This window comes from Cervus elaphus, chromosome 11, assembly GCF_910594005.1.
Source record: "Cervus elaphus chromosome 11, mCerEla1.1, whole genome shotgun sequence".
Lineage (NCBI taxonomy): Eukaryota > Metazoa > Chordata > Mammalia > Artiodactyla > Cervidae > Cervus > Cervus elaphus.
The window spans coordinates 3544379-3570627 of NC_057825.1; the positions used below are offsets into that span (position 1 = coordinate 3544379).

At 56.7% G+C, this 26249-nt stretch overlaps 1 protein-coding gene across 3 annotated transcripts in view; it reads left to right on the top strand.

Moving 5' to 3' along the window:
• NACC2 (NACC family member 2) overlaps positions 1 to 24361 on the top strand; it is an 81533-nt gene extending 57172 nt beyond the window's left edge. For all 3 annotated transcript variants that reach the window (XM_043916477.1, XM_043916479.1, XM_043916478.1), the window contains exons 3-6: positions 15132 to 15296; positions 17401 to 17506; positions 17794 to 17891; positions 19346 to 24361. In XM_043916477.1, coding sequence (XP_043772412.1) covers positions 15132 to 15296; positions 17401 to 17506; positions 17794 to 17891; positions 19346 to 19851 — 875 coding nt within the window. In that variant the 3' untranslated portion in view covers positions 19852 to 24361. The remainder of the gene's footprint in view (positions 1 to 15131; positions 15297 to 17400; positions 17507 to 17793; positions 17892 to 19345) is intronic.
• Positions 24362 to 26249: the final 1888 nt, after the last annotated feature.

Consider the following 26249-nt stretch of genomic DNA (forward strand, 5'->3'; position numbering starts at 1 on the left):
GAACAGTTGAAGATCCTATGCTCTTTTACTCCAAAATACTGAGCGTTGTTTATCCAGGAGATATTCTCTTGCATAAACACAACATAGTGTTCAAAACTCAGGAAATTCAGTTTTGACATAGCACTGCTATATAATTAACTGTCCATGCTTAATCAGTTGTCTCAACATTGTAGTATATCTGGAATTGTTTTTTTTTTTTTAATGTGGGTGATATGGGACTGAAGATTTACTTTTTTCTCATATGACTTTCTAGCCGATCTGCCACTTTCTACTGAGAAGACCACCTTTTCCGCACCAATGTGACAGTTCCCCTGTATTGACCCCAGATGTCTATAAAACGTACGAATTCTCTCTGCGCTTGGGTCTGTTCCTCTGTCTCTGCCAATCCCCAGTCTCCTGATTTCTACATAGTGTAAATCTTCCAGGGTTTTGTTCCTTACTGCTGCCTTGCTTTGGCTCTTTTTTGCAATTGTTTATCCTTTCAGGACCAGTTCGTCAAATGCCACACAATTCCCCTTGGAAGCTGGTGGATTTCATTGACCCCCTGGATTAGTCTAAGGTGAACTGCTGTCTACAAGATTGTATGTGTCCCTCCATTTCTCTACATCTTTTTCCATTTTTCTTGGGAATATTTTGTAGTTTTTCAGTCCATCTTTCGTTAGATTTATTCCTAGAAATTCATTTTTGGGGGTCTTCATCCATATGATATTTAAGTCTCTCTCTCTCTTTTTTCATTATGTGTTACTAGTATCTAGAAACAAATTGGGTTTAAAAAAAAAAATCTGGTCACCTAGCTAAATTCACTTATTTATTCTAACAGTTTGCTTGAGGATTCTTTTGGATTTTCTCTGTGTACAGTCATGTCATCTGCTAAAAATGACCACTTTATTTCTTTATTCCTGTTCTTCCCCTTTTAATTTTCTTTCTTGCCTGGCTGTACTGGCCAGGGTTTCTTATTCATTCTTGTCTCCTTTCCAAACTCTGGAGAAGCTATCAATATTTCATCTTTAAGTAGGATATTTGCTCAAGGCTTTTGTGTGTGTGTGATACACTTTATCAGATGAAGGAAGTTTTCTTTCCTAGGTTAAGAGTATTTTATTTTTTCATAAATAAGTGTTACATTTGAACAAAAGCTTTTTCAGAATTCCCTGCTGGCCCAGTGATTGAGACTCTGTGCTTCCGCTGCAGGGGATGCAGGTTCAGTTCCTGGTCCGAGAACTAAGATCCCCCATGCAGTGCAGCATGGCCACCAAAAAAAAAAAGATTAAAAAAGGCTTTTCTTTAAATATTGAAATGGTCATATGGTTTTCCTCTTCTGCTTTGTTAATGTTATAACTTGCTTTTTGAATATTAAAAGACCTTGCGTTCCTGGAATAAGTTCAACCTTGTGACGTAGGATCCTTTTTCATTACCCCGGATTCAAGTGCCTGATATTTTTGGCCTTTTGTGGGAGGTTCTCCGGACTGGGACACCCTCCTCAGTGTTCATCTCCTAGAAGGAGGCCACAGGTGGGAGAGACAGGTGAGATGTCAGTGTCCAGCAGTTGCTAAGTCGAGGGAGCCACCCCACTCCAGCCAGACTCTGAGTGTGGAGCCCTGGCTCTCTAGGGGGTGCCCCCTGCCCCTACAGTTGTCCAGAGCTCCAGCCTGGAGCACTGGGAATCCTGTTAAATGCGTACCCCGCACCCACACACAGCACAAGCACTGTGGGTGCTGGGGTGTGTGTCTGTGTGTGTGGGGGGGGGCGGTGTGTGTGTCTGTGTGTGTGTGGGTGCTGGTGTGGGGGTGGGGGTGCTGCTGTGTGTGGGGGGGCGGTGTGTGTGTCTGTGTGTGTGGGTGCTGGTGTGGGGGTGGGGGTGCTGCTGTGTGTGGGGGGGCGGTGTGTGTGTCTGTGTGTGTGTGGGTGCTAGTGTGGGTGTGGGTGTGGGGGTGTGTGTGGGTGTTGCTCAGTTGCTTCAGACTGTGTGACTCCATGAACTATAGCACTCCAGTCTCCTCTGTCCGTGGGATTCTCCAGGCAAGAATCCTGGAGTGGGTTGCCATGCCCTCCTCCAGGGGCTCTTCCTGACCCAGAGACTGAACCCCCGTCTCCTGCATCACAGGTGGATTTTTGTACCATCTGAGCCCTCTGAGAAGCCCAGTTGCCAGTACACGTTCCTCAGACCCACCTCAGAGGAGGCGAGAGTTTGGACCCAGTGCCTGGATCGCCAGCCACGTGGGGGCAGCCCATGCTTTGCATATGAGCTCATATTTCCTTTAGGATTTTTGTACCATACGGACAAGAGAGAGGGCCCTCTAATTTTCCTTTAAGGTCATGTTTCCCTTTTTGCTGGCAGAATTATCTGGCCTCGTAAACTGAATTGAGAATCATCCCTGCCCCTTTTATAAAATGACCTGGCAGAGTCTGTATAAGATTAGCTGACTTCCTTCTTAAATATTTTGAAGTAATACACGGGTGAAGCCATGCAAGCCAAGAGTTGTTTGCAAGATGGTGTTTTTCAGATTTATGTTTATTAGGTCCCGGTTCAGATTTCTGTCTCTTCTTGCATCACTGTTGGCTAAGTTATGTTTCTCTAGAAGCTTATGGGCCTCATCTAATTTTCAAATTTATTGGCATGAATCTACTGCTAATATCCTCTTAAAATTTTCCCAGTGTTTGTGGAAGAAAGTGGCAAACTGCGACACAGACAGTTCTGCCCCCTGGCCAGTGTAGGTACCGCCCCCACACGAAGGATACTGTTTATATTTTCAAAGAGAAGTTTAAAAGGAAAAAAGGGGAAAACAAAGAAGGATACGCAACAGAATGTAGCCTAAAACACTGACCCTCTGACCCTCTACAGTAAAAGTCTGCCGACCTCTGTTCTACAGAATCTGCTCTGTCATGTTCATACAACAGTAACATTTAATATTGTTAATTAGGGTCTTTTCACCTCATAGCCTTCATTTAGGCTTACTGGAGATTTTCCAAGGTATTAGTCATTGTAAAAAAAACTTATGTGAATCATTTTTTAAAAGTCTTTATTGAATTTGTTACAGTACTGCTACTGTTTTATGTTTTGGTTGTTTGGCCCCAAGGCATGTGGGATCTTGTTCCTCAAGCAGGGATCAAACCTGTACCCCCTGCATTGGAAGGTGAAGTCTTAACCCCTGGATCTCCAGGAAAGTTCCAACGTACTAGTCTTTTCGAAGAGCCAGCTTTTGGCTTTTTCTCTCTTATGTACATGGTTGACCTTCAAACTGCATGGGTCCAGTTATATATAGTTTTTTTTTTCCAATAAATGCAGTACTTATAAATAAATATGCATTTCTTTTCCACATTATCTTTCCTTTTTTGATGTCTAGTACCACTGACATGTTAATACCTACAGTGCTTCATGTCATATCAGTTCAGTTCAGTCGCTCAGTCGTGTCCAACTCTTTGCAACCTCATGCATCGCAGCACGCCAGGCCTCCCTGTCCATCACAAACTCCCGGAGCTTACTCAAACACATGTCCATCGAGTCAGTGATGCCATCCAGCCATCTCATCCTCTGTCGTCCCCTTCTCCTCCTGCCCCCAATCCCTCCCAGCATCAGGGTCTTTTCAAATGAGTCAACTCTTCGCATCAGGTGGCCAAAGTATTGGAGTTTCAGCTTCAGCATCAGTCCTTCCAATGAACACCCAAGGACTGATCTCCTTTAGGATGGACTGGTTTGACCTCCTTGCAGTCCAGGGGACTCTCAAGAGTCTTCTCCAACACCACAGTTCAAAAGCACCAATTCTTCGGCGCTCAGCTTTCTTCACGGTCCAACTCTCACATCCATACATGACCACTGGAAAAACCATAGCCTTGACTAGACGGACCTTTGTTGGCAAAGTAATGTCTCTGCTTTTTTAATATGCTGTCTAGGTTGGTCATGACTTTCCTTCCAAGGAGTAAGCGTCTTTTAATTTCATGGTTGCAATCACCATCTGCAGTGATTTTGGAGCCCAAATAGGACAGTATTAATGTGGGTACTGACAGACAGGTGATTCACCTTGGAAACAGTGTAAACGTAAGGACATCAGTAAATACAGCCCGGTGCTGTAAATATATTCTGTTTCTTACGATCTTGTTAATAACATTTTCTTTTCTTTAGCTGACTTTAAGAATACAGTATAAATATATATAACATACAAAATTTGTGTGAACTGACTACATATGTAAGGCTTTTGGTCAACAGTAAATTATTAGTAGTTAGGTTTTGGGGGAGACAAAACTTTTACGTAGATTTTCAACTGCTCAGGGGAGTGGGTGCCCCAACCCTCAAATTGTATTAGGGTCAACTGTGCTTTATATATATATATACATATATATATAAATTTTTAATTTATATATATATATGTTTTATATATTATTAATTTCAAATTAAATATATATATATATTTAATTTCAGTTTATTTCTACTTTCTCTGAGTTAACCTGCTATTCTTTCCCTAGTTTTTGTGGTCAGTTGATTTCTCAGCCTTTTAAAATATACACACTCAGGACTATTCATTTCCTGCTCATCATGGCTTCATTCTACCCAACACATTTTGATATGTCGTTATTTCCATTATTATTCAGTTAAAAATAATTCCCAGTGCTTTCGTGATTTTTTTTCCCTTGACCCTTGGGTCATCTAAGGGTGTTATGTGGGTTTAAAATTTCACACCTGCTGTGGATTTCTGGTCATCCTTTGGTTGTAATTTCTGATTTATTACTTCCCGCGGTCACAGTCTCCTCCAAGCCCTCCATTGCACTGGCATCTGCTGAGACTCCCTCTGTGCCCCAGTATGTGTTCCACACGCACTGGAAAAAACTGCGTTCTTCAGCCTGATAAACTGCACCGATAACGACATCGAATCTTGCCTTCGCTTTCTGATTGGTTGTTCTCTTCTTGCACTGGTTGGCTCCCCAGAGGGGATGTTCACATCTCCAGGTGTACAGTAGATGCGCCGTTTCTCCACTTCAGCTCTGCCAGTTATTGTGAAGCTGTGGTCTGGGCCCCTGTTCTGTCTTGTCGCTGGCTTGTTTTATCTTCTTGGCGAGCCGGTCTTCTTGGAAACATCCCACAGCACCAGGAAGGTCCCTTGCTTTGAAGTCTGCGTGGTCTTACATCAGCGGGGCTGCCCTGGTACCCTTCTCTTTGATGTTCACCTGCTGCATCTTGTCTCCAGCCTTTTGCTTTCAGACTTTCTTTGTCCTTTTGTGTAAGATTTTCTCCTGGGTTTTTTTGTTTGTTTTTTACACAGTCCTTAACTATTCTTCATTGGAGTGTTTAATCCACCTACATTTCATGAACTGCTGGTATTTGGGGGTTTCATCTACCTTTTCCCCCCTGACTTACTGTGGTTTCTCCACTTTTCCTCTTTCTTTCAGGTTAATCAAGCACTTTAGTCTGTTTATTTGCTTTTCTCTGCCTGTTTTAAATTTGCCTACTGGTCTCTTTAGGGCTTCCCTCGTGGCTCGGTGTAAAGAATCCACCTGCCAACGCAGGAAACAGAGGTAAGATCCCTGGGTTGGAAAGATCCCCGGGAGAAGGAAATGACTACCCACTCCAGTATTCTGCCTGTAGAGTCCCCATGGACAGAGGAGTCTAGTGGGCTGCAGTCCACGCATGCGTGCTCAGTCGTGTCCAACTCTGCAACGCTATGAACTGTAGCCTGCCAGGCTCCTCTGTTCTTGGGATTCTCCAGGCAAGAATACTGGAGTGGTTGCCATTTCCTCCTTCAGAGGACCTTCCCAACCCTGAGATTCAACCCATAGCTCCTGCCGCATGTCCTGCACTGGCAGGCGGGTTCTTTACCACTGAGCCACCTGGGAAGTGCCATCACTTCATGGCAAACAGATGGGGAACAATGGAAACAGTAAGACTTCCTTTTCTTGGGCTCCAGAATCACTGAAGATGGTGACTGCAGCCATGGAATTAAAAGATGTTTGCTCCTTGGAAGAAAGGCTGTGACCAACCTAGACAGCATATTAAAAGGCAGAGACATAACTTTGTTGACAAAGGTCTGTGATCAAAGCTACGGTTTTTCCAGCAGTCATGTATGGATATCAGAGTTGAACCATAAAGAAATCTGAGTGCTGAAGAAGTGATGCTTTTGAACTGTGTTATTGGAGAAGACTCTTGAGAGTCCCTTGGAGTACAAGGAGATCAAACCAGTCAATCCTAGAGGAAATCAGTCCTGAATATTCTTTGGAAGGACTGATGCTGAAGCTGAAGCTCCAATACTTTGGCCACCTGATGTGAAGAACTGACACTGGAAAAGACCCTGATGCTGGGAAAGATTGAGGGTAGAAAGAGAAGGAGACGACAGAGGATTAGATGGTTGGATGGCATCACCGACTCAATGGACCTGAGCTTGAGTAAGCTCCGGGAGTTGGTGATGGACAGGGAAGCCTGGCGTGCTGCAGTCCATGGTCAGACACAACTGAGCGACTGAACTGAACTGAACTGAACATCTGGGAAGTCCTTAGAGACTAGCAGACAAATTGCAGTCCACGGGGTCACAAAGAGTGAGGCGCAACTTAGCAAATAAACAACAGCTGGTCTCTTAAGGGTTGGAGGTCATCTTGACTCACAGCCTTCCTTCAAGGACCGCCCCCTCCACTGCTTGCCAAGACCTCCAGGACTTTAGCCTTCTTTATGTCCCCCCCTGTCATACTGGGTTGGGGTGGGAGTGTCTGCATGTTTTTAGCTGCACCCTTTTGCCATTGTTGTTTTAATACCTGTGTTTATACTTATCTGCACATTTAGTTTTTCCATGTCTTCCTGTGTTACCGTCTGTCTGGGATTAGTTTTTTTTTTTTTTTATAATGTGGACCATTTTTAAAGTCTTTGTTGAATTTGTTACAACAGTGCTTCAGTTCTGTGTTTTGGTTTTCTGACTGTGAGGCATGTGAGATCCTAGCTCCCCTGCCGGGGATCAAACCCCAGCTGCCTGCCCTGGAGGGTGAAGTCAAGCCCTAGACCCCCAGGGAAGTCCCTGGGGTCACTGTCTTCACATGACTTCATTTGATCAGCTCAGAATTCTCGGTCACGATAGCTGCCTACGTGCACCCACCCTCCTCCCGGGGCTCCCAGGACACGAGTGTCATGCATTCACCGCGTCCTGCGAATTCCAGGTAACCTTTGTTCTGTTTCACGACTTTCCTGTTTCTTTTTCCTTCTGTAGCTTCCATCTGGATGTTTTGGATTGAGTTATTTTCCAGTTCACCAATCTTCTCATCTGCTCTGTTTAATTTACTCCTGAACCAATCATCTTTCTAGCATTTGATTCTTTTTACCGATTCTAGTTTTCTGGTGAAATTCACCGTCTTGTACATTCCTTGCACAAATGAAGAGAGGTTATTTGAAAGACAGCATCTGCCTGTTTTCTGTTACAGATCGCCTGTGGGTCCCATCTAATGTCTTTTTGTAGATTGTGAGTTTTTTCCTTAACCATTCATTTTTGACTGCGCTGGGTCTTTGTCGTCGCTCATGGGCTTTCTCTAGTTGCAGCGAGCAGGCTTCTCCTGGCCATGGCTTCTCAGGGGCTTCAGTAGCTGTGGCTCCGCAGCGTGTGGGATCTTCTCAGATCAGGGGTTGAACCTGTGTTCCCTGCATTGGCAGGCAGGATATTAACCACTGGACCACCGTGAAGTCTCCCTGGTGATTTTTTTATTGAACTCTTCACGATACGTGAATACATTTTGGAAGCTCTAAGCAGAGCTGCTCCTCAGAGGGTCTGGGGACCTGTCTTTAGAGGCCTTTGCGAGAGACCCTCGGGTTTGTCAGGAAGTGACGTGACCTCCTGGAGTAAGTCAGGCGGGCGCTCCTGGTCGCCCTGCTCGTGGGCCCTGGCTGTTCCCGGGTCTTGGTGAAGTCCTTGGTGTTCCCCCGAGCATCGCCTCCTTCGCAGGCCCTCAGACCCGATGCTTGTCTAGCTCACACGTGGGACACCACATTCCTGACTTAAGTTGTTTTTCCGTTTCTTGGCAATAGCTTTTCTGCCTCTGGTCCTGCACGCGCGCTACTTAGCGGTTGGCAGATGCATCGAAGGGAACTCGGGAAGCTGTGTCCAGGTGCGGGCCCCCGGAGTCTGTGTGGGCTCTCAACCCCTCTGTCTGTCTGCCCGGCCCCCGGCTGCTGGCCCCTCTCCTTGGACTTGCTGCTCCCAACAGTCACCCCCACCCCATCCTGCGGGGGCAGCCACTGTCCTCCATCCGATTTGTAATGTTGTGTTAGTTTCAGGTTATGTGGCTGAGTGATTCAGTTACACAACATGCGGGTGTCTATTCTTTTTCAAATTCTTTTCCCACTTTAGCTTATTACAGAATACTGAGTAACGTTCCCCCTCCTATGTAGTAGGTCCTTGTTGTTTATATGTTTAATATGTAGAACCGTATATATGTTCATCCCAAACGCCTAATTTATCCCTCCCCTTCCCTTCCCCTATGGTAACCATACGTTTGTTTTCTGTGTCTGTAAGTCAGTAAGTCCGTTTGTGTGGTTTTTTAAAACTCCGCATATAAATGATGTCATCTGATATCTGTCCTTGTCTGACTTACTTAGTATGACCATGTCTACCAGGCAGCTTCCTCTGGTGTCCTCTTTATTGGCCGTGCCGTGCGGCATGCGGAATCTGAGTCCCAATCAGGGATCGAACCCGGGCCCCCAGCTTTGGGAGCCACTGGACCACCGGGGACGTCCGTGTGCTTGCTCGCTTAGAGCACAGAACGATCAGCAGTGGAAGCCACCCACCCCCACGGCCCCTTGCCCCTCACTCTGGCCCCCAGCAGCGTCCACAGTCGGCCTGGTGCCCATGGGCGGGCAGTGGGCCTGCGCGCGTCTCTAGGTCAGCACTGCATGGAAGGATGGGGAACAGAAGAGGCACGCGGTCAGAGTGGCGATGGAGAAGCTGCTGGGCTCTCTCTGCGGGGTGGGAGGCCAGACAGGGGACCAGTGGGGTCTCCCAGGGCCAGACTCGGGCACAGGAGTCAGAAAACAAACAGAACCCAGGTCTGAGTGGGTCGGGCCAAGTAGGGTGTGGAGCTGCCCAGGGGAGTGTCAGGGTTCCGAGCTGTCCCAGAGGGGCCTGTCACCAGGGCCTGGCTGGGGCACCGTCCAGGGACAGGCCTTTCCAATGCCCATGTCTTCCCAGCAGCGGAGCCTGGAACTTCCCAAGTGCAGGGCCGCCGAGACCCACGTGTCCCTTTGTGACCCAGCTTCCGGGGGTCTGGTCACCAGGGTTTGCACATAGGTCCTCCCCAGCCTTGGCCTCGAATTTCTGTTTCCAGCTTTGTTTCTCTTCCTTGCCAGACTTCCGCTATTTGTTTTACCCCGTGTGCCAAATTGCACTGGTTCTTGGGTGCATCCTCCCCCCGACATTTTAAATCCAAGAAAGGAGATGCACCTTTCTGTCTGTAGTGCGTCACGGTTATGTGGGAGGCACATAAAGACGGGACGGTGACTGCGGATGCTCACACCGTCCTGCCTGCCCAGGTCCGACCGCGCCTGCTGGAGGCCCACCTGCCCCGTTCCTGGGAGGCTGACAGGAGTGTCTAGCGCACGGATGTCCATCATGAGTGTGGCCCTTTCAAAACTGCAGGTCTGGTTGGCACCGAGCTGGCAGCTGCAGGGACAAGCCAGATGGCCCACCTGTGGTGTGTTTGTCGTGAGTGGAAGCCGCCTGGAGCTAAGCAGAGGGGGCTGGGCGGCCTCCTGGGCACCAGGTGGTGTGAGCTGAGCGTCCGCCACCCAGAAGAGCTCCGTCAGCCAGCCTGCAGGGCCCCAGGGCTCGCCCACGCTGCTCTGATGGCCATCCCCACCCCACGCCCTGGCAGCCCCTCTTCTGTGTTCCCCCGGGTGTTGGCTGGGTCTTTGGCCGTGTCCTCCACGTGGACCCGCCCCGGAGATAACCCTGGACAGTACTCCTCTCCTGGGCGCAGCGAACCTGTGATCCATCCAAACTGTGCATCAACAATTTGTACCTCCTCATGACCCCATGGTGACGGTCGTGTGGACGGCTCCCCGGCTGTCCCTTCCCCTGATGTGGGATGTTGGGTGTTGCCAGTTGGGGGCGTCTGTGAACAGAGCTGTGTGCGCATTTCTGCACAGGCTTCTTGGCGTCGGGCCCTCATCTCTCTCTCTTCTCCTGGATAAACACCTGGAAGCGGAGGGCTGGCTCGGCACAGCACACATTTAACTTTGTAACAAATGGCCTAGTGGTTCCCAGCGGCCTGTGCCATCTTGTTCTTGCAGCAGGGTGGGCGGGTGGGTGAGTGTTCCAGGGGCCCCAGGTCCTCGCTGGGTGTGCTGTGCTTGGGTCCCGCCAAGCTGTCCTAACCTCAAGGAGTGTTATCTCAGCATGGCTTTAATTTCCATTTTTCTAAGGGCTTGTGATGAGCGTGTTTTCTTGTGCTAATTTGCTGTCTGTGTGTTCTCTGCTCACGTATCTGTTCAGCTCTTCTGCCCGTTTTTAAAGTTGGATTGTTCGTTTCCTCCGGTTGAGTTTCCCTTGTCTTCCCTGGGGTTTTCCTCTGTCAGGCACATGGTTTGCCTGGCCATGCTGATCTTTCCTTGGTCATCTTTTGTAGACAACAAGTTTTTTTTTCATTGTGACGATGTTTAGTTTCTTATTTCTTTTAGTGATTGTGCTTTTGGGGTTCTGTCTAGGTTTTTAGCTAAACCCAAGATCACAGATTTGCTGCTGAAAGTTTTGTAGGTTTGTGTTTACATTCAGGTCTGCAGCCCACTTGGGTTCATCTTCATACAGGGTGCTGGTTGGGCTTGTGGGTGTTCGGCTTGGCTTCTGCCTGTGTGTGACTCATGTGTGACCCTTGTTGGGAGCCTGTCACCTCCCGCACTGGGCCCCTGTGCACCTGTGTCACGGATTGGCCGAGCTCACTTGCGTGGGTCTGTCTCTGGGCCGTGTGCTGTGTCTGGCAGGCTTGGTCACCGCCAGCATCGGGTCGTGTAGGGCCGTGTTCTTCTTTCCGTTTGGTTTTCGGTTGTATTTTTCTGTATCATGAAGGACCAGGGGCTCAGTTTCTTCTTCTGCCATCTGAACAAATGGCACACACTTTTGTGGAGTGGGCATCACCTTCTCTGCCCCCTCTCCGCCCTGCCCCACCTCAACAGGGCCCCCAGTGACTGGATCGGGGCGGCCTGGGCACCTGCTGGTGCTCACGGCGTTGGTGAGGCTCCGATGGTGATGCCCCGTACGCACCTGCACTTGGGGACGAGAACAGGGCCCCTCTGAGCCTCCTGGACATGATGGCATCCTGTGGGCGGGCGTCTTGATGTGTGCTGCCTGTGCAGAGGGTCCAGCACGTTCTTCAGACTCCCTGCCCGTGACCCTTAGGAGATCGAGGACGTTTGGGGCTGAGGGCAGCATGACGTGCCCAGTTTCCCTCCTTCCATTCATTCCTTTGAAAAGGTGTCTTTATTGTGGCAGAGTGTAGCTGAGAGAAGCTTTAGTGTTAGATCCACTTTTAAGTGCTCAGAACCACGCGCATTCACGTGTGTAACCGTCACCGCCGTCTTCTTCCCAAGCCGACGCTCTGTCCCCACTGGACACTCACCCCTTCCTTCCCCCAGCCCAGGGCCTCACGCGAGGGCGGCGTGCAGGCTGTGTCCATCCGTGTCCATCCGTGTCACGTCACTCGCGTGCCGTCTCTCCCCCGTTTGGGTTCAGGCCGTGTTCTGGGCAGGTGGGCAGCGGAGTCTTGAAGGCTCCGCGGGGACCCCTCTTCCCCCCGCAGGGCCCACAGCCCGCCCCGTGGACACACTGGTGTTCTCTGGAGCCCCAGGGCCTCGGTTGTGAGGCCCGTTTGCCCAGGCGAGCTTCTGTTCCAGGTCCTTCCATCGGGACCTTTACGACCGTGACTCACCCGCCCTCGTGCAGGGCGGACGCTCACCTCCCCATGTCAGCGGCTGATTGCTTTCACAGGCTTCTCTCCAGATTTCACAGGGCCTGAATGTTTGGAGCCCATGACCTGAGAAACCAGCATCATAAAGCGGTGTAAACGGGGCCACTGAGGCTGCAGGCGGCGGCCTGGGTCTTGGGGCAGCAGGAGGCTGGCAGGTTCCCCCCACCCCGGTGCAGGGGGGGCCTGGGTGTGACCCCTGCGCACAGCCCACCGAGGGGTCTCCCACCACCCTTGCCACCAGGCACCGTATGACCCGCCAGAGGCCACCAGGGGTGCTCGAGGGGCCCCGTTACCAAAGCCTGGTGCACAGGCTCTCCTGGGCTCCCGGAGCCTCTCTGTGACTCGGCACCCCCCTCCCCGGACGGAGGCTGCTGGAGGCCCAGCTCCGACCCGGCAGAGGGTGGTTTGGGGCCGGGGGCGTGCGGAGAGATCGAAGCACCTTTCCAGATGCGCCGCCGCTCAGGGGGGTATTTTTAGCTGGCGCAGTATCCGGCACGTGGCGGAGCAGAAATAGAAGAGACTCTTTTGGTTGTTCTGGATCTGACAGCCTCTGGCTCTCGGGGAGCTGGGCTGGGGTGGGGGGGGAGCGTGCGGAGCACAAACAACTTCTGCTGTTTGGAGAAACATCGAGGCCGAGGGTTGTGGATGGGATTATTTCTGCTGGCGAGCGCTCTTTATGTAAATGCCACGGCACCAGCGTTGGTGCTCTGCTCCGAGTCTGTGAGCATAATCACAGCGGGCTGGGGTTGGGGGGGGCGGGCTGGGTAATTATGTTTTAAAATATCATCTGCGTTGTTTTTCCTGTGCTCCCCGAGCCCCTGGGTAATTCCGGGTTTGGAAGATTCTGACGGCTCTCTGCCATTCTGCCCCCCACACACCCACCGCCCAGCATTCCCCAAACATGCCAGGTGGGAGATGCTGCCCAACCCCCAGAGCGGCCACCCTTCTGACTTCTGCCCTGATCTGAGTTCCTGGGAGGCTCCCTCCTTCACCCCGGAGTTGGCCCCTTCCGGACCGAAGGCACCAGGTACCATGCTCACCCTGTGCACATTGGCAGGTGCCTCCCCAGGAAGAGCTGAGCTCTGTAGGGACGGGGGGCGGGGGGCTGGGGGCCCCCTGCTGGGAATTGAGTGATCCCAGACCCTGGGTGAAACAGCAAGAGCAGCAGGTGGGTCCCCAACCCATCCTCAGGGATGGGACTGACCGTCCCGCCTTACCCCGTGGGACTCGCCCTGTGGTTTGCAGAATGCTGGTTCCCCAGGGCCTGGGTCGCCCTGACCCTTCCCCCACGAGAGCTTGGTGCAGAGATAACCTGGGGCTAATGCACACTCACCTGCTCCAGCTCTGGGGCTGCAACCCTTCCTTGCCACCACCCCTCCCGGAGCCCCTTTACGGCAGCTCCCGCGTGGCTTCCAGGTCCTTCTCCCAGTCCCACCTGGTCTCCCCCACCCCAGGCTCACATGTCCCTGCTGAATTGCCCTGTGACCCTAAGGGGGTGTCACAGTGCAGAGGCGAGGGCACTGGCCAGCCCGAGGGGCTGCCTCTGACCCTCTGGGAGTGGCCTTCGTGCCTCCCCAACAGACTCCACCCCTGAGCCCCTGCCCTGCAGGAAGAGAGCGTCCAGCCCGGCCTCGCCCCCTAGTGTCCATGACCCCCCACCCCCCTGCTGTCCAAGTCCTGGTGGATCTGACAAGCCGTGCCCTCCTGCCCTGCCCAGGGCTCATCAAGGCTGCTGACAAGAGCCACTGCTCTCAGCAGGGAAGACCCACCTGGTGTCCATCGGAGCAGCCTGGGGCCCTATCCAACCTGCAGACGTTGCCCGGGTGCTGCGTGCCGGGTGGGTGAGGGGCTGCCTTGCAGGCCGTGCTGCTCGGCCAGCTGGGGCTCTCACCCACACAGCTGCCGGGGCAGTGGCCCTCCCAGGAGTGACCAGGGGCGCCCGTGTGCTGGGGACACAGGCGAGGCAGGCACTGGCCCTGCCCTCTGTCTGGCCGGGGCATCCCTGAGTGCGGGCTGCAGGGTGAAGAGGGCTGGACTGATGACCGGGTGTGAGCGTGAACCGGGGTGGGGGTCTGCAGGTCTGGGTGGAGGCTTGCTGGGTGCGGGCCTCTTGCTGACCCTGCTGAGAGGCTCGGGCAAGCAGTGCTGCAAGGGGGAATTGGTGCCAAGCAGGAAAATGGGGCGGGGGCATTGGGGAGAATGGGGACATGGGGGAGGGGGGGGCGGGCAGGGGGCAAGACCGGGGGCCCGCTTGAAGGGTGCTGGGGCATGGAGCCTGGCAGGGGGGCAGGTCCTGGCCATGGCGGGGTCCTCAATGCAGCCTCTGCCTTCACCCTCCTGTGGGCAGGGGGCAGGCCCTTGGCACCCCCCTCAGCCTCCCAACACCTGGTGAGGCACAGGGGTGTGCTGGGTGCCCAGCAAGTGCCCGAAGGACCCGCCCCCCCCATCCTGAGCACTAGAGGGAACGCCCACCCAGGCCTCAGGAGACCCTGCAGGGCTGGGAGAGTGGGGGGTGGTTGAGAGGCTGGCCTGGCGTAGGGGCGGGGCATATGTGTGCTCAGGGTGGGGTTCGGGCAGGGGGGTGTTGGGGGACCTCCCCCACGCCTGCCGCCCCATCACAGCTGCAGTTCTGGTACGCTTGGGGGTTCCTGAGTGCCCCCCGAGTGGTGATCTGTCAGGAACATTCCCTGAAGGCTCAGAGACGTGGAGCCAGCCCTGGAGACACGGCGTCTGCCCTGCCCGACTCTGCCACCCCCTGGCTTCACTGCTGGGTGGTATTGATGGAGCCACTCTTGGCCAGGAATAGAGGGCGCAGCGCCCACTTGCAGAGGGGCTGTGTCCCCCCTCCCCGCCCTGTGGCACAGGGCTGCTGTGAGGAGTGGCTGGGTGGGGGGTTGACAGGACGAAGTCTGTCCCCTCCCCGAGCCCTCGCTCCCCCAGCAGAGGCGGCCGCTCCGCCTCTAACAGGCTGTCCTCCGAGGCCTGGTGGACACACACCCTCCGCCCGGGGAGCCTCCTGGGCCTGGCTGGGTGGCCCCCCACCTGCCCCGTCTGCTCTCTCGGGTTCTCCCCGCAGGGGCAGTGGCTGGTGGGCAGGGAGGACGAGCGCGGGGCAGACCCCACGCTGGCCTGGGTGGAGGAGGGGTGATCTCCCTGTCCGTGGCCCCGGGGGCTCGGCCGGGCTGGCCCTGACCGGGCGGGTCCTGTGTCCGTAGTACAAGAGAAGCCAGAGCCGGTGCCGCTGGAGAGCCGCTCCTGCGTCCTGATCCGCCGCGACCTGGTGGCCCTGCCCGCCAGCCTCATCAGCCAGATCGGGTACCGCTGCCACCCGAAGCTCTACTCCGAGGGGGACCCTGGCGAGAAGCTGGAGCTGGTGGCAGGTGAGGCCCCGCCCGCCCCGTCTGTTGTGTGCAGAGGCCTTCCCCTTTCGTTTTTTCCTTCGGAGCTGTGAACGATGTTACTCATCACCAATCAGTCAAAGAAAAAAAAAAGAACATCTTAAATTTCTTCTTAATTTCCTTTTAGAAGAATGTGTCACGAAGAGGAGTTATTCAATTGAATTAATTTAGCATTTTAATTGAATCCCCTGGGCTGGTCGAGCTTCTGACTGGCAGGGGCCGCAATCACGATTGTGTTTTAATTTAGGTCGTGGCTAAAACCAAGTCCTGTACAGTTTGCCGGCCCCCTGCCCTCCCCCCCAGCTCCCCCGAGTGTCCAGGTGCCACGATCGAGGGGCAGTGTTGCCAGCTTCCACACAGTGGCTCCTAGATGGACTCACTTCTTCCGTAAAAACAAACAACACATTGGGGTCCAAAGCCCATTAGGGCTGGTGCCTGTTGGAAATATTTATCTTCTCAGTGTTGGAATTCATTGGGCCTCACAGCTCCTTGTAGATTATTTTCCCCACACCCCAGCCAAGCCACGAGGCTTGCGGGATCTTAGTTTCCTGACCAGGGACTGAACCCGGCCCCAGGCAGTGAGAGCGCAGAGTCCTAACCACAGGACGGCCAGGGTCATCCTTCCTTGCAGATGTTTAAGGCTGTCCAGCAGCGAGATGAGAATTGATGGGCCACTGGGCCCCCACTCCTGTCCAGCACCCCGCCTGCCGCTCCCAGGCAGCTTCATGGGGTTTTTCTGCCTGAGACCTCCTCGCTGCTCTAACCACGCCTCAGTGGGCTGCCTGACATTTTTAGCCAACAGGAGAGTCACCAGGCGGTGTTGGCTGGTCTGGGTGGGGTGAGGGTGCCCCTGGCCATACCCCACGCGCCCTGCCCCGATGCCGGCTGTTAACAGTTCCAAGCAGTGCCCAGCCTCCTGAGTTCCAGGAGTGTCAGCATTGGACTGGGATGGATTCTGAGGGTGGGCAGGTTTCTCAGAGCCCTGGGGGTGGGCATGGTCCCTGGGGAGGCCTGTTTGGGCTGGGGAGGGGTGCGGGCTGGCCACCTTCCCTGGCTAGGTCCTACCCCAGCCCCAAGCCTCCTGCTAGAACCCTCTTTACAGATCTCCCCACCGCAAGGCGGCTGTCCAGCCCACGTGGCTGAGGATGACCCGTCTTGCTGTTGGGTTTGAGGCTCTGCAGACCTGGGGGGGTGAGGCCCTTGGGGACACTCGGTGTGTGTTGGCTGGGGTGCCTGATGGAGGTCTGCATCCAGCATCAGCCACATGCTTCTTGGCCCCGTGGCTGCGGGCGTCCCTGGAGACCTGGCTCGTAGTGGGGACCAAGCGGGAAGCCAGGGGAGGCCCCCGCCCCCCGAGCTGGCGTGTCACGTCCTCACAGGGTGTCCTCGTGCCTTCTGCTCTGCCCCCTGCAGAAGGGAGCACCGCCTTATTCCTGCTTTTCAGTAAGATGCTTCAGTACGTGTTCTACAGAAAGTCAGATGGTAGACAAAGGCCCAAAGAGGCCCTGGAGGCTCCCTGCCCCCCAGGCCCAGCGCTTCCCTGCCCTTCTGCGTTCTTCACACCCGCGGCTCCCAGCTGGGGACACTGCCTCTGGCCTAAGCTCCTTTCTCCACGGGCAGCATCCGGGGTGAACCATCCGGGGTGAACCGGGGCCCCAGCGGCCCGAGCCTACAGCCTGGGCAGGGCCCACAGCACTGCAGGGTGCGCGGTCCTGCCCCTACGCTGGGCCGGGCAGCCCCTCCATGACTCTACCTCCCACCCCCGCCTGCAGCTCTTTGATCGGGGAGCAACTGAGAGGCAAGACAGGGGTTTACCTAAACCCACACCCAGGGCCGCTCCCCCGAGGGCCGCAAGGCAGTTTGGGGACCGCCCCTTGGAAGCGTCTGACCAAGGCGGCCTCCTCCTGGTGACAGGGCCCCCGAGGGAGCAAGGACAGCCTGGAGCGTCCTGGGGTCCCAGGCCTGGAGGAGGGGTGCTGTCAGTGTCGGGAAGGCCTCCCCCCCACACCTGCGGTCCGCCTGCCCCGGGCCCAGCAGCCCTGGGCCTGGGCTTGAGGGCCTCTCTGTCTCTCTCCACCGGCCGCAGGCTCCGGCGTCTACATCACGCGTGGGCAGCTGATGAACTGCCACCTGTGCGCGGGGGTGAAGCACAAGGTTCTCCTGCGCCGCCTCCTCGCCACCTTCTTCGACAGGTAGGTCCCCGCCGGCGGGTGGGCGCGGAAGCCTCATGCCCTCTAGGCGAGGCTGTGCGCAGGGCCTGCACCTTCCCAGCTCCACGCCAGTGTCAGCCCGGGGCCTGGGGAGGGCCTGTGGACCACCCCCCACGTGAAGAAGCATGCTGGCTGCGCGTCATGGGGGGTGGGGGCCTGCTCCTCACCCCGACCCCCCGGGAAAATAGGCAGCAGGCCATGGGTGGGGCGGGTGGGCGTCCCCTCCCGCTGCCGCCTCACGCTGCCTCCCCTGCCCGCCCCTCCGTTAGGAACACGCTGGCCAACAGCTGTGGCACAGGCATCCGTTCGTCCACCAGCGACCCGAGCCGCAAGCCGCTGGACAGCCGCGTCCTGAACGCTGTGAAACGTAAGAGCAGGGCTGGGGCGTCTCTGGTGGGGCTGGGGAGCACCTCCAGGAGCCGCCAGACCCCTGGATCTCAGCCTGGGAAAGGCGGCTTCTCCCAGAGGGAGCTGGCCGTGGGGTCGACGGGGAGAAAAGAACAGCTCGCGGGAGCCCGGGCTCGAGGTGTGAACGTTCTTGGTAGGTTTCCAAGCGTGATGAATTCAGCTGCGAAACTATTTTAATATGTGAAATAGATCTAATTTTCCTTTTTGAACAAAACCCCTTATTTACATTTGGGGGTTATTTTGAGCCTTTGCCATCTGCTCGGCCTGCTTCTGCCTCCCGCTCTTGGGTGCGTGGGGGTGGAATCGGGTCCATCTCGGTGGCAGACCGCCCCCCCCCCCCGCAACCCCCGAAACACCCCACCCACCTACCCACCCACCCCTGCCCCGGGACAAGGAAGAAGCCACCCATGCCTGGCCCAGGCCAGACCAGCCGAGCCCGTCTTCCTGAAACACTGTCTTAGTTTTCTTGCTTAAAAGAATCTCTCCCGTGAGGCTAATTCTGTTTAGAGCAGAGAGGGGCCTTTGTAGCCGGTAATTGCATCCCGGAGCGTGCGGTGCTGGCCGGGCTCTGGGAGGAGGCAGGTGGGGCGGGGCTGGCCCACCCCACAGCGGGGCTCACAGTGGCGGGGGCTCACTCTGGGGGACCGCCCTCCGAGTTCCCTTCTGTTTGTGGAGAGCTGGGTCTCCCGGCTTCTGGAGCAGAGAGGAGAGGGCGGGTCGTCATTGTCAAACACGATGCCGCTGCCACAGGCTGGGCTGAAGGCAGGCATGAGCCAGCCCCCTTATCACTCCTTGCTGGCCCTTCAGTCCATCTCAGGCCCAGAGAGACTCCCCCCCACCCACCCAGCTTAACCCTGGGGTGGGCACCGAGGCCCTGCCCTGGTTCCCACTGCCCCCGGCGGGGATGCGATCAGACTTCTCCCACCAAGGACGCAAGGTGGGTGGGACAGAGTGGGAAAGTGAGGCCCAGAGATGGGGCCTCGCCAGGGCCACGCAGCCAACCAGTGGGCAGGAGGGGGCCAGAGCCCCCCCCCAACAGGCCCTCTGTGCCCCTGCTGGAGCCACAGCGGGGGATCCCATGTGCCCTGACCGCCCCTCTCCTGAATGCTTGCCCCAGAGGAGTGGGACAGGGCCTCCAGCAGGGAGAATGGTGACCGACCGCTGGTGTTCAAACTGCCCCAGGGGAGGCCTGAGTGGCCACATGGCCTCCTTTGCCGGAGGGACGCAGGGTAGAGGAGACCCCCCCCTCCAGTGGCCCCAGAGTGGCCGCTCCAGCCCAGAGTACCGCACCCTCACCCCCTTCTCATGCAAGGCGGGTCTCAGGCCCACGGCCCCTGGGGAGGTGGAGGTGGGGTCCTGGGGTTCCTGCGGGTGGGTGGCCGCTCACGCCCACCCCCCGCCCTGTCCTTGCAGTGTACTGTCAGAACTTCGCCCCCAGCTTCAAGGAGAGTGAGATGAATGTCATTGCCGCGGACATGTGCACCAACGCCCGCCGCGTGCGCAAGCGCTGGCTGCCCAAGATCAAGTCCATGCTGCCCGAGGGCGTGGAGATGTACCGCACGGTCATGGGCTCCTCAGCAGCCAGCGCGGCCCTGGACCCCGAGTTCCCGCCCGCGGCTGCGCAGGTGTTCGAGCAGCGCATCTATGCTGAGAGGCGGGGCGAGGCCGCCGCCATCGTGGCCCTGAGAACTGACGCCGTGAACGTCGACCTGGCCGCCTCCGCCAACCCGGCCTTCGAGGCCGGCGAGGAGGCCGACGGGGCCGGCTCGGTCATCCAGGAGGTGGCCGCGCCCGAGCCGCTGCCGGCCGACGGCCAGAGCCCCCCGCAGCCCTTCGAGCAGGGCAGCGCCAGCAGCAGCCGGCCCGCCACGCCGGCCCCGGGGAGGAGACCGGAAGGCCCGTACGCGGGTCCCTTGTAGGGAGGCGCCCCTGGCGGACCGGCACCCAGGCGGGTACGGAAGCTGCTTGCATGCGTTACTAATACAGACAAATGTGATCAAGCCACTTACCTACTGAACTGCTACTGTTGCCTGAGAAAAATGTGATTTTTATTCTGCTTGTATTTAAAATTTATGAAGGAAACAAATGCATTCGTTATACTGTAAAACGATTAGGCCACTGGCGACCTAGTTGCGAGGAAGGTCCCAGGGGCTCCTTTTTGATATTCGAGAGGTTAGTCTCCAAGTTGTAGCGCCCCCTCCCCCGCGTGGGGAGGGGCGAGAGGCCCCCAGGCCCTGGTGCCTGGCTCTGCTGGCCTCCCCCCCTCCCTGCTCCCCCTGCCCGGGATGAGGCCGGGGGGCCTGTGGGGCGGGAACACGCGCTTTGGGGTCCTCCGTCCTCACCCCTGGGGATGGGGACCCCCCCCCACCGCCGCAACCCCTCCGGGGCCACGGGCCAGGGCTGGGCCCCCAGGGGCCAAATCCTTGTTTTACCTTCTTCCTGAGACTCGGGGGTCAGGCCTGCCAGGTCCGCCGTGCGTGTGGGGTGTGGGTGTGTGTGCAGAGCGTGTGTGTGTGTGTGAGCGTGTGCAAGGGTGGCGGTGACGGCCCGGCGGTGGGCCGTGCTGGTCTGTGTGTGAGAGGAAGTGATCTTGGCTACGTCTGCTGTCCTGCCCCACGCCCGGGGGGTCCACCCAACCCCTGCAGCTCCACGGACCCTCAGTCCACCTGGGACCCGGGGCCCGTGCCGCCCAGCACCCCCTGGTTCCCGCCTGGCCTCCCCCGCCTGGCCGCCCGCCGCCCCGTGGGGTGGGGCCCCCGCCCCTGGTGCAGCCCACGCAGCCCTCAGCCACGTTGGGTTTAGGTTTGCTTGTTTATTCGTTTTTGTCTTAATTCAGACCTATTTCATACTTGGTTTGGAAACTTTCAGACCCAAAAGAGCAAAAAAACATTAAGAGAGGCTGGGGTGTCCCTGCCCCGACCCACTACAGCTCTGGGGGGGGTCTGTGTCCTAGACCACAGGATGGGTCCTGCTCACCCCTGTGGAAGGGCAGCCAGGGTGATCAGGAAGGGAATCGGGGGTCAGGCGGGCGCTGGGCTCCCCACGTCTGCTCGGAGCCCCTGGGTGCGCGGACCTCCGAGGCTGTGGGTAGGTGGGCCCTGGGCACAGGCCTGAGCAGAGGCGGTTTGCAGGCGCAGAGGTTCTGGACTGCATCGGGGGGTGTGTTGATGGGGGTGGGGGGGCAAGGGCTTTGATGGTTTGAGGCTGGAAAGCTCACTGTGAAGTTCCATTGCAGTTTGAGGGGAGGGGCACGCGCGGGCTGTCCCAAGTGCTCCCATCCAGACGCCCAGGGGCTGCCTCTTAAATCCCAGGCGGCCGCCAGGCATGGCCACAGGCCCCCCCCACCCCAGCCCTGCTCCCTGCACTCTGCCTTCCCTTCCCCCCCAACCCCTGCCAGGCAGGTGTGACCCGCCCCCCCCCCCCACCCACAAAGCTGAGCCACCCCCAGCCTCTTGTAGGTCCCAGCTGGGAGGCCGGCATTGTGGGAGGGGGGGCTTCAGCACTCCCCGACCCCCACCCCGGGCTCCTCGTCCTGCTGACTGCGGTGCTCTCTTGTGGAGGGCCCTTGGAGGAGACCTTGGTGGGGGTTGGGGCGGGGTGCTTCTTCCAGCCAGGCCTGCCCTCCGCAGAGGTCTGATGGCGCCGGGCTGGGCTGGGAGGACCCTGGGTGGGCACATGGGAGCTGACCTCAGCCCTTTCACCCACCTGTCCCTGCCCCAGGGGCTACAGCTCCTTCCTGCTGGGGCTTCAGGCTGACCATGTGGCCCAGAGGTGGGCCTCTTCCGTCTCAGGCCCAGGGGGCGAGCTGGCACAGCCCAGGGCCCACAGCCCACCAGGGACCAGGACCAAGTCCTCCTGGAGTTGGGAGGAGGCCACAGCCCCTAGGTGGGGGTGGGGGGCCGGTGAGGCAGACCCCACCACCCCACCGGCTCCCCTATGGAGCCCCCCTTGTCAGCCGGCCGCCACCCCGTGTTTGCACTTTCATCCCACCAGCCCTGGGGACCTTCTGGGGCCGGCTGCCCGCCCTGGCTGGCACAGAAGGGCTTTGCTCTCTCCTCTTGACCCCCACTCCAACGTGGGCCCGGCCCCCTCTCCCCCGCCCCGAGGCCAGGACAGGGAGGGGCGCCGGCCTCCCAGAGAAGGCCTGACGGCGCTGCTCAGGCCAGCACAATGTCCCGTGACCTCTGTCCTTTGTTTATAGTCACCGTCTGTTTTGTTGTTCTGGGTAAGGAAGGCTAGAGCTGCAGGTGAAACTTTAATAAGAATCTAATGTGAATGGCTGCTGAACTCTTCCTGCGCTCCGGACGGGCCAGGCCGAGCGTTTTGCACTAATGTGTCCCGCGGTGGACGTGGGGTGGAGCGTTTGCAGACGGGCGTGGCTGATGATTGTATCTGCCGGGGTGCTCCTCCCGCCGCGTCCGGAATGTTCCGCGGGGCGGGCGGCGGCGGGCCTGGGCTCAGGGGGGGCCTTCCAGAGTGCCTTAGCATCTTTTGATCATTTTTCCCAAGGAAAACCAATTAGGAGAACCGGACCCTCCCCTCCTCTGTTTACAAGACGACTAATTCCTGTCCCGTGAGCGTGACCCTCCCCACCTGACCCCTGTAGACCGAGAGACAAGCCACTCAGTATTTATGAGATAACCGCACCTTTATCCCTAAGCTTGACTATTAGCAATACGCATATACTACATAGAGTCTACATAGAGCTAAGTCTATCGGCGCCTTTTGGAGAGAGAAGGACTGGGCCAGTCCCAGCGGCCGTGGCGGGCGGCCCGCCTGGGCTCCGCGGCCGCCCCCCACCCCTGCCCTCCCTGGTGGCCGGGCTGGGCCCCAGGAGGCAGCTGGGACGAGTGCAAAGGCCCAGGAGAAGGGACCGCAATGTGACAGATACTGTGAGTTCGGTGGGGCTGCCCGCTTGCCCGGTCAGCCGGCCGGCGGCCTCGGTACTTGAAACCTGTCTTGCTTTCTGCACTGTCTGGTCTCACCCAGAGTTCTCTGTGGTTGCTTAACCTTGCACTTGATGCGATCGTCTTACCCTGCCCTTGAATGTGGACCAGAGGCGAGGGGAGAGGCCTCTGGGTGTGCGGCCTGCGGCCCCAAAACCGCTGTCCAGGTGCTGGGGCCCCAGGAGCCAGGCGTGTTTCTCCTCCATGAAAACTCATTCCTCGGCAGCCTTTCTGCTGGGAAGGAGGAGGAAAGCAGGGCCTCAGCCTGGGAGCGGCCTGCTCGGTTCCGGCCCTGACTCTGTCCCCATGTGACGGCCGGAACCTCCCAGCACGGGCTGGGTGTGTGCCATCCCCCGCTGTGGACGGCTTAGATTCCCCTCCACCGGGTTATCTTTATGGAAATATTCTGCTGCAAGTCGAAAAAGGCCTATGGCCCATTAACCACCTGAAAACTCAGAGAAAACCTCTGCCTGCCTCTCTGCCAGCAGTAAATCCTAAACACAGAATTGAGAGCTCAGAGCCGTCTTGAGCTTTAACTACTGTCTCTGAATGTTGCTGCTGCATACATTTGTCATCATGTCAGCCAGCCAGCTCCGGGCGTGTCCCCCGCCAGCAGCCAGAGACGGTGGCGGTGGGGGGCGGGGGGGCTCGGTACAAGGTGTTTCTAACCTGGCAACAAGGGTTTTTGGTTTTTGTTTCTTGTTTTCTTCTGTTTCTTTGATAAAAACGAAAAGGAATGTGATGCAGCATCCATCTAAAGCATTCAGATGGGACAGCCCGCTTGAATTCTGATCAATGCTTCTTCGTCAGCGTTTTGCACATGGTTGTCATTTTTACGTCAAAAGAAGCCAAAACTTGCAATACTATTTTTAGCAGACAAAAAATAATAAAGAACTAAATATAAACCATATAAATATTTTTGACTTGAACATTTGAATGGCATTGGGTGCAAATAGACCATTCATCCTTTGGACGGACTGTTTGGGGGGATAAAAGAGACTTTTGAAAAGGAGACGGTTGTTGTAAAGAGTCCGTGGAGGGGTTAAGTAGTACTGTAACTCACGACTGTTAAAAATCAATAAATAAATTGTCCTGTGCTGTATAGGAGGCCTGTTCCACAGTAACACTGAGTTCCATTTCAGTCTCAGAAGAGACTGGCTTTTTTTTTTTTTCTATTTTCTTTTTTCGTTTTTTTTTTTTTTTTTTTTTAAGAAGGAGGAAACCTCTATTTGTTCCTCCTGCGCCTCCCTCTCTTTCGTGCTGCTACTTGGCAGAATTCAGACTGTTGCTTTTTCGCCACGGCTGACACCGTATAACTCAGAGGACACAACATCCGCCAGCGACCAGGAAACCGAGGGCTTGCAATGTGCTCAAAGCCGATCCAGGAGGTGGAAATCCGTTACAAACAAAAGGATGTGATCGTTCATTGTAAAGCGCTTTGTAAAATTCACATTTACAGAATAATAAAGTCAGTTCAAACCCAGGTTGCCTGCACTTGGCTCCTCTGTGGGGTTGGGAGAAGCCAGGGAAGGGCGTGGGTTTGTTGGAGGCAGGATGATCAACCGTCCCAGGAGGGGCACCTTCAGGACCCGGGAGCCCTGGGTGGGAGAAGGGGCCATCCCCAGGCTCACTGCCCATGTCCACACCTGGTCCGCTTACCTCTCCCTGCCCCCAGTGTCTTATGAGGGAAGGGGGCTGGTGGGCAGGATGTCGGTGGAGGGGGGACCCATGCCTGGGGCGGTGCGGGGGGGGTCCCGTGCCTGGGGCGGGGGGCCTGAGCTCCCGGTGCATTGAGGGAGCTCTCCCTTTCATTGTCTGCAAACTGGGGCCCCTGGCTCACCTGCCTGCCCGTCCAGGTGTGCATCTGCCCCCCGCCCCGCCCTTCCCCTCCTCTGCTCCTGGGCCAGGTCCGCCCCCAGGTGGACGAAGCGGGAATTGCAAGTGGGCAGAGCAGGTTGCCTGGCCTGAGAGCCCCTGTCTCCACCCGCTGACCATCTCTGGAGCCATCCCTCCAGGTTCCCCGGGGCTGGTTCACAGATTCAGGCGTGGCAGCTCTGTCCACCCTTCACTCCGCTGCTATACCCTCAAGGACCTTTCTGGGCTCCAGCGGGCAAGGTTGTGCGTCCGTTTGTCCCATGGACTTCAATCAGTTCTCAGGTTCTCACGTGAGACTCCAGTGCTCGGACCTCTAGGTGGTGGGCTCCTCACTTCCTCTGTCCTTGGAGGGTCTTGTCCAGAGGGGCCACCGCTGGCTTTCTAAAGGCACCCCTGGCCTCTCCCCTTTCTCAGGCTTTGTAGCAAATGTTCTGCCCAAGCCGCTGTTGTTTAGCCACTCAGTCGTGTCCAACTCTTTGCGACTCCACGGACTGGAGCCCCCCAGGCTCCTCTGCCCACAGGATTTCCCTAGGCAAAAATACTGGAGTGAGTTGCCATTTCCTTCTCCAGGGGATCTTCTCCACAGATTAAACCCACTTCTCTTGCATTGCAGGCAGATTCTTTACCACTGAACCACCTGGGAATCCCTGCCATGGATGGATTTATTTAATCATCTGTTTATCTTGAAACTGCCCCCCAACACAGGGGGGGGGGTGGAGAGGAGGAGTCTGGAGGAGGAAGGGGTCTGTAAGCCTGCTGGGAGTGACGTTCCCAGAAGGGGAGCCGGGTCCCCTGGAGCCATGGCCAGGGTGGAGCAGGCACGAGGTCTAACGTGGGTGGACCTGGTTTCCAGATGGGCCTCTTGGAGGGGCCACCCTGCAGTCCTCTCATCAATGGCCGGGAGCCTGGTCACAGGCAGGCCCAGGAGGAGCCCGGTGTGCCCGCCCCACCCCACACCCAGCCCTGGTGGGTGAGTGCTTCCGTGGGGTCTGGTTTTCAGCTCTGCTCACCCATCAGCTTGGCCACCACAAGCCCCTGTCCCTCCTGCCTGGGACCTCAAAACTGTGGGATCGGTGAACTCCAGGTCCCCCACCTGGGCTGACGGAGACACCCGATCTCTGGGCCACAGACTGCACCCCTCGAAGGCCCCTACTCAGGCAGCCCCGTGCCCCCAGTGGCAGGGACAGCTGAGTCCAGGGCTGGCAGGTGGCAATGTGAGGAAAGGCTCTGCTCTGAACCCAGGAGTCCTGCCACATTCTGGTTCAAGCTGCCCAGCCCAGCCCCCGCCCCGGGGTGAGCTTCGGGTTCCCCTCAGGACGGGATCCAGCACCTGCCGGCCAGGCTCTGTCCTCCCCAGCCTCCGTCCTTCAGCCGGCCTCCCTGCCCTTGCAGCCTCCACAGAAACTGGCTGAGGCATCAGAACCTTTGCATCCCACCCCTTTGTCCTGTCCTGGAAGGGGGTGCGGCGTCAGCAGGACCTAGAGCTCGGCCAGGAG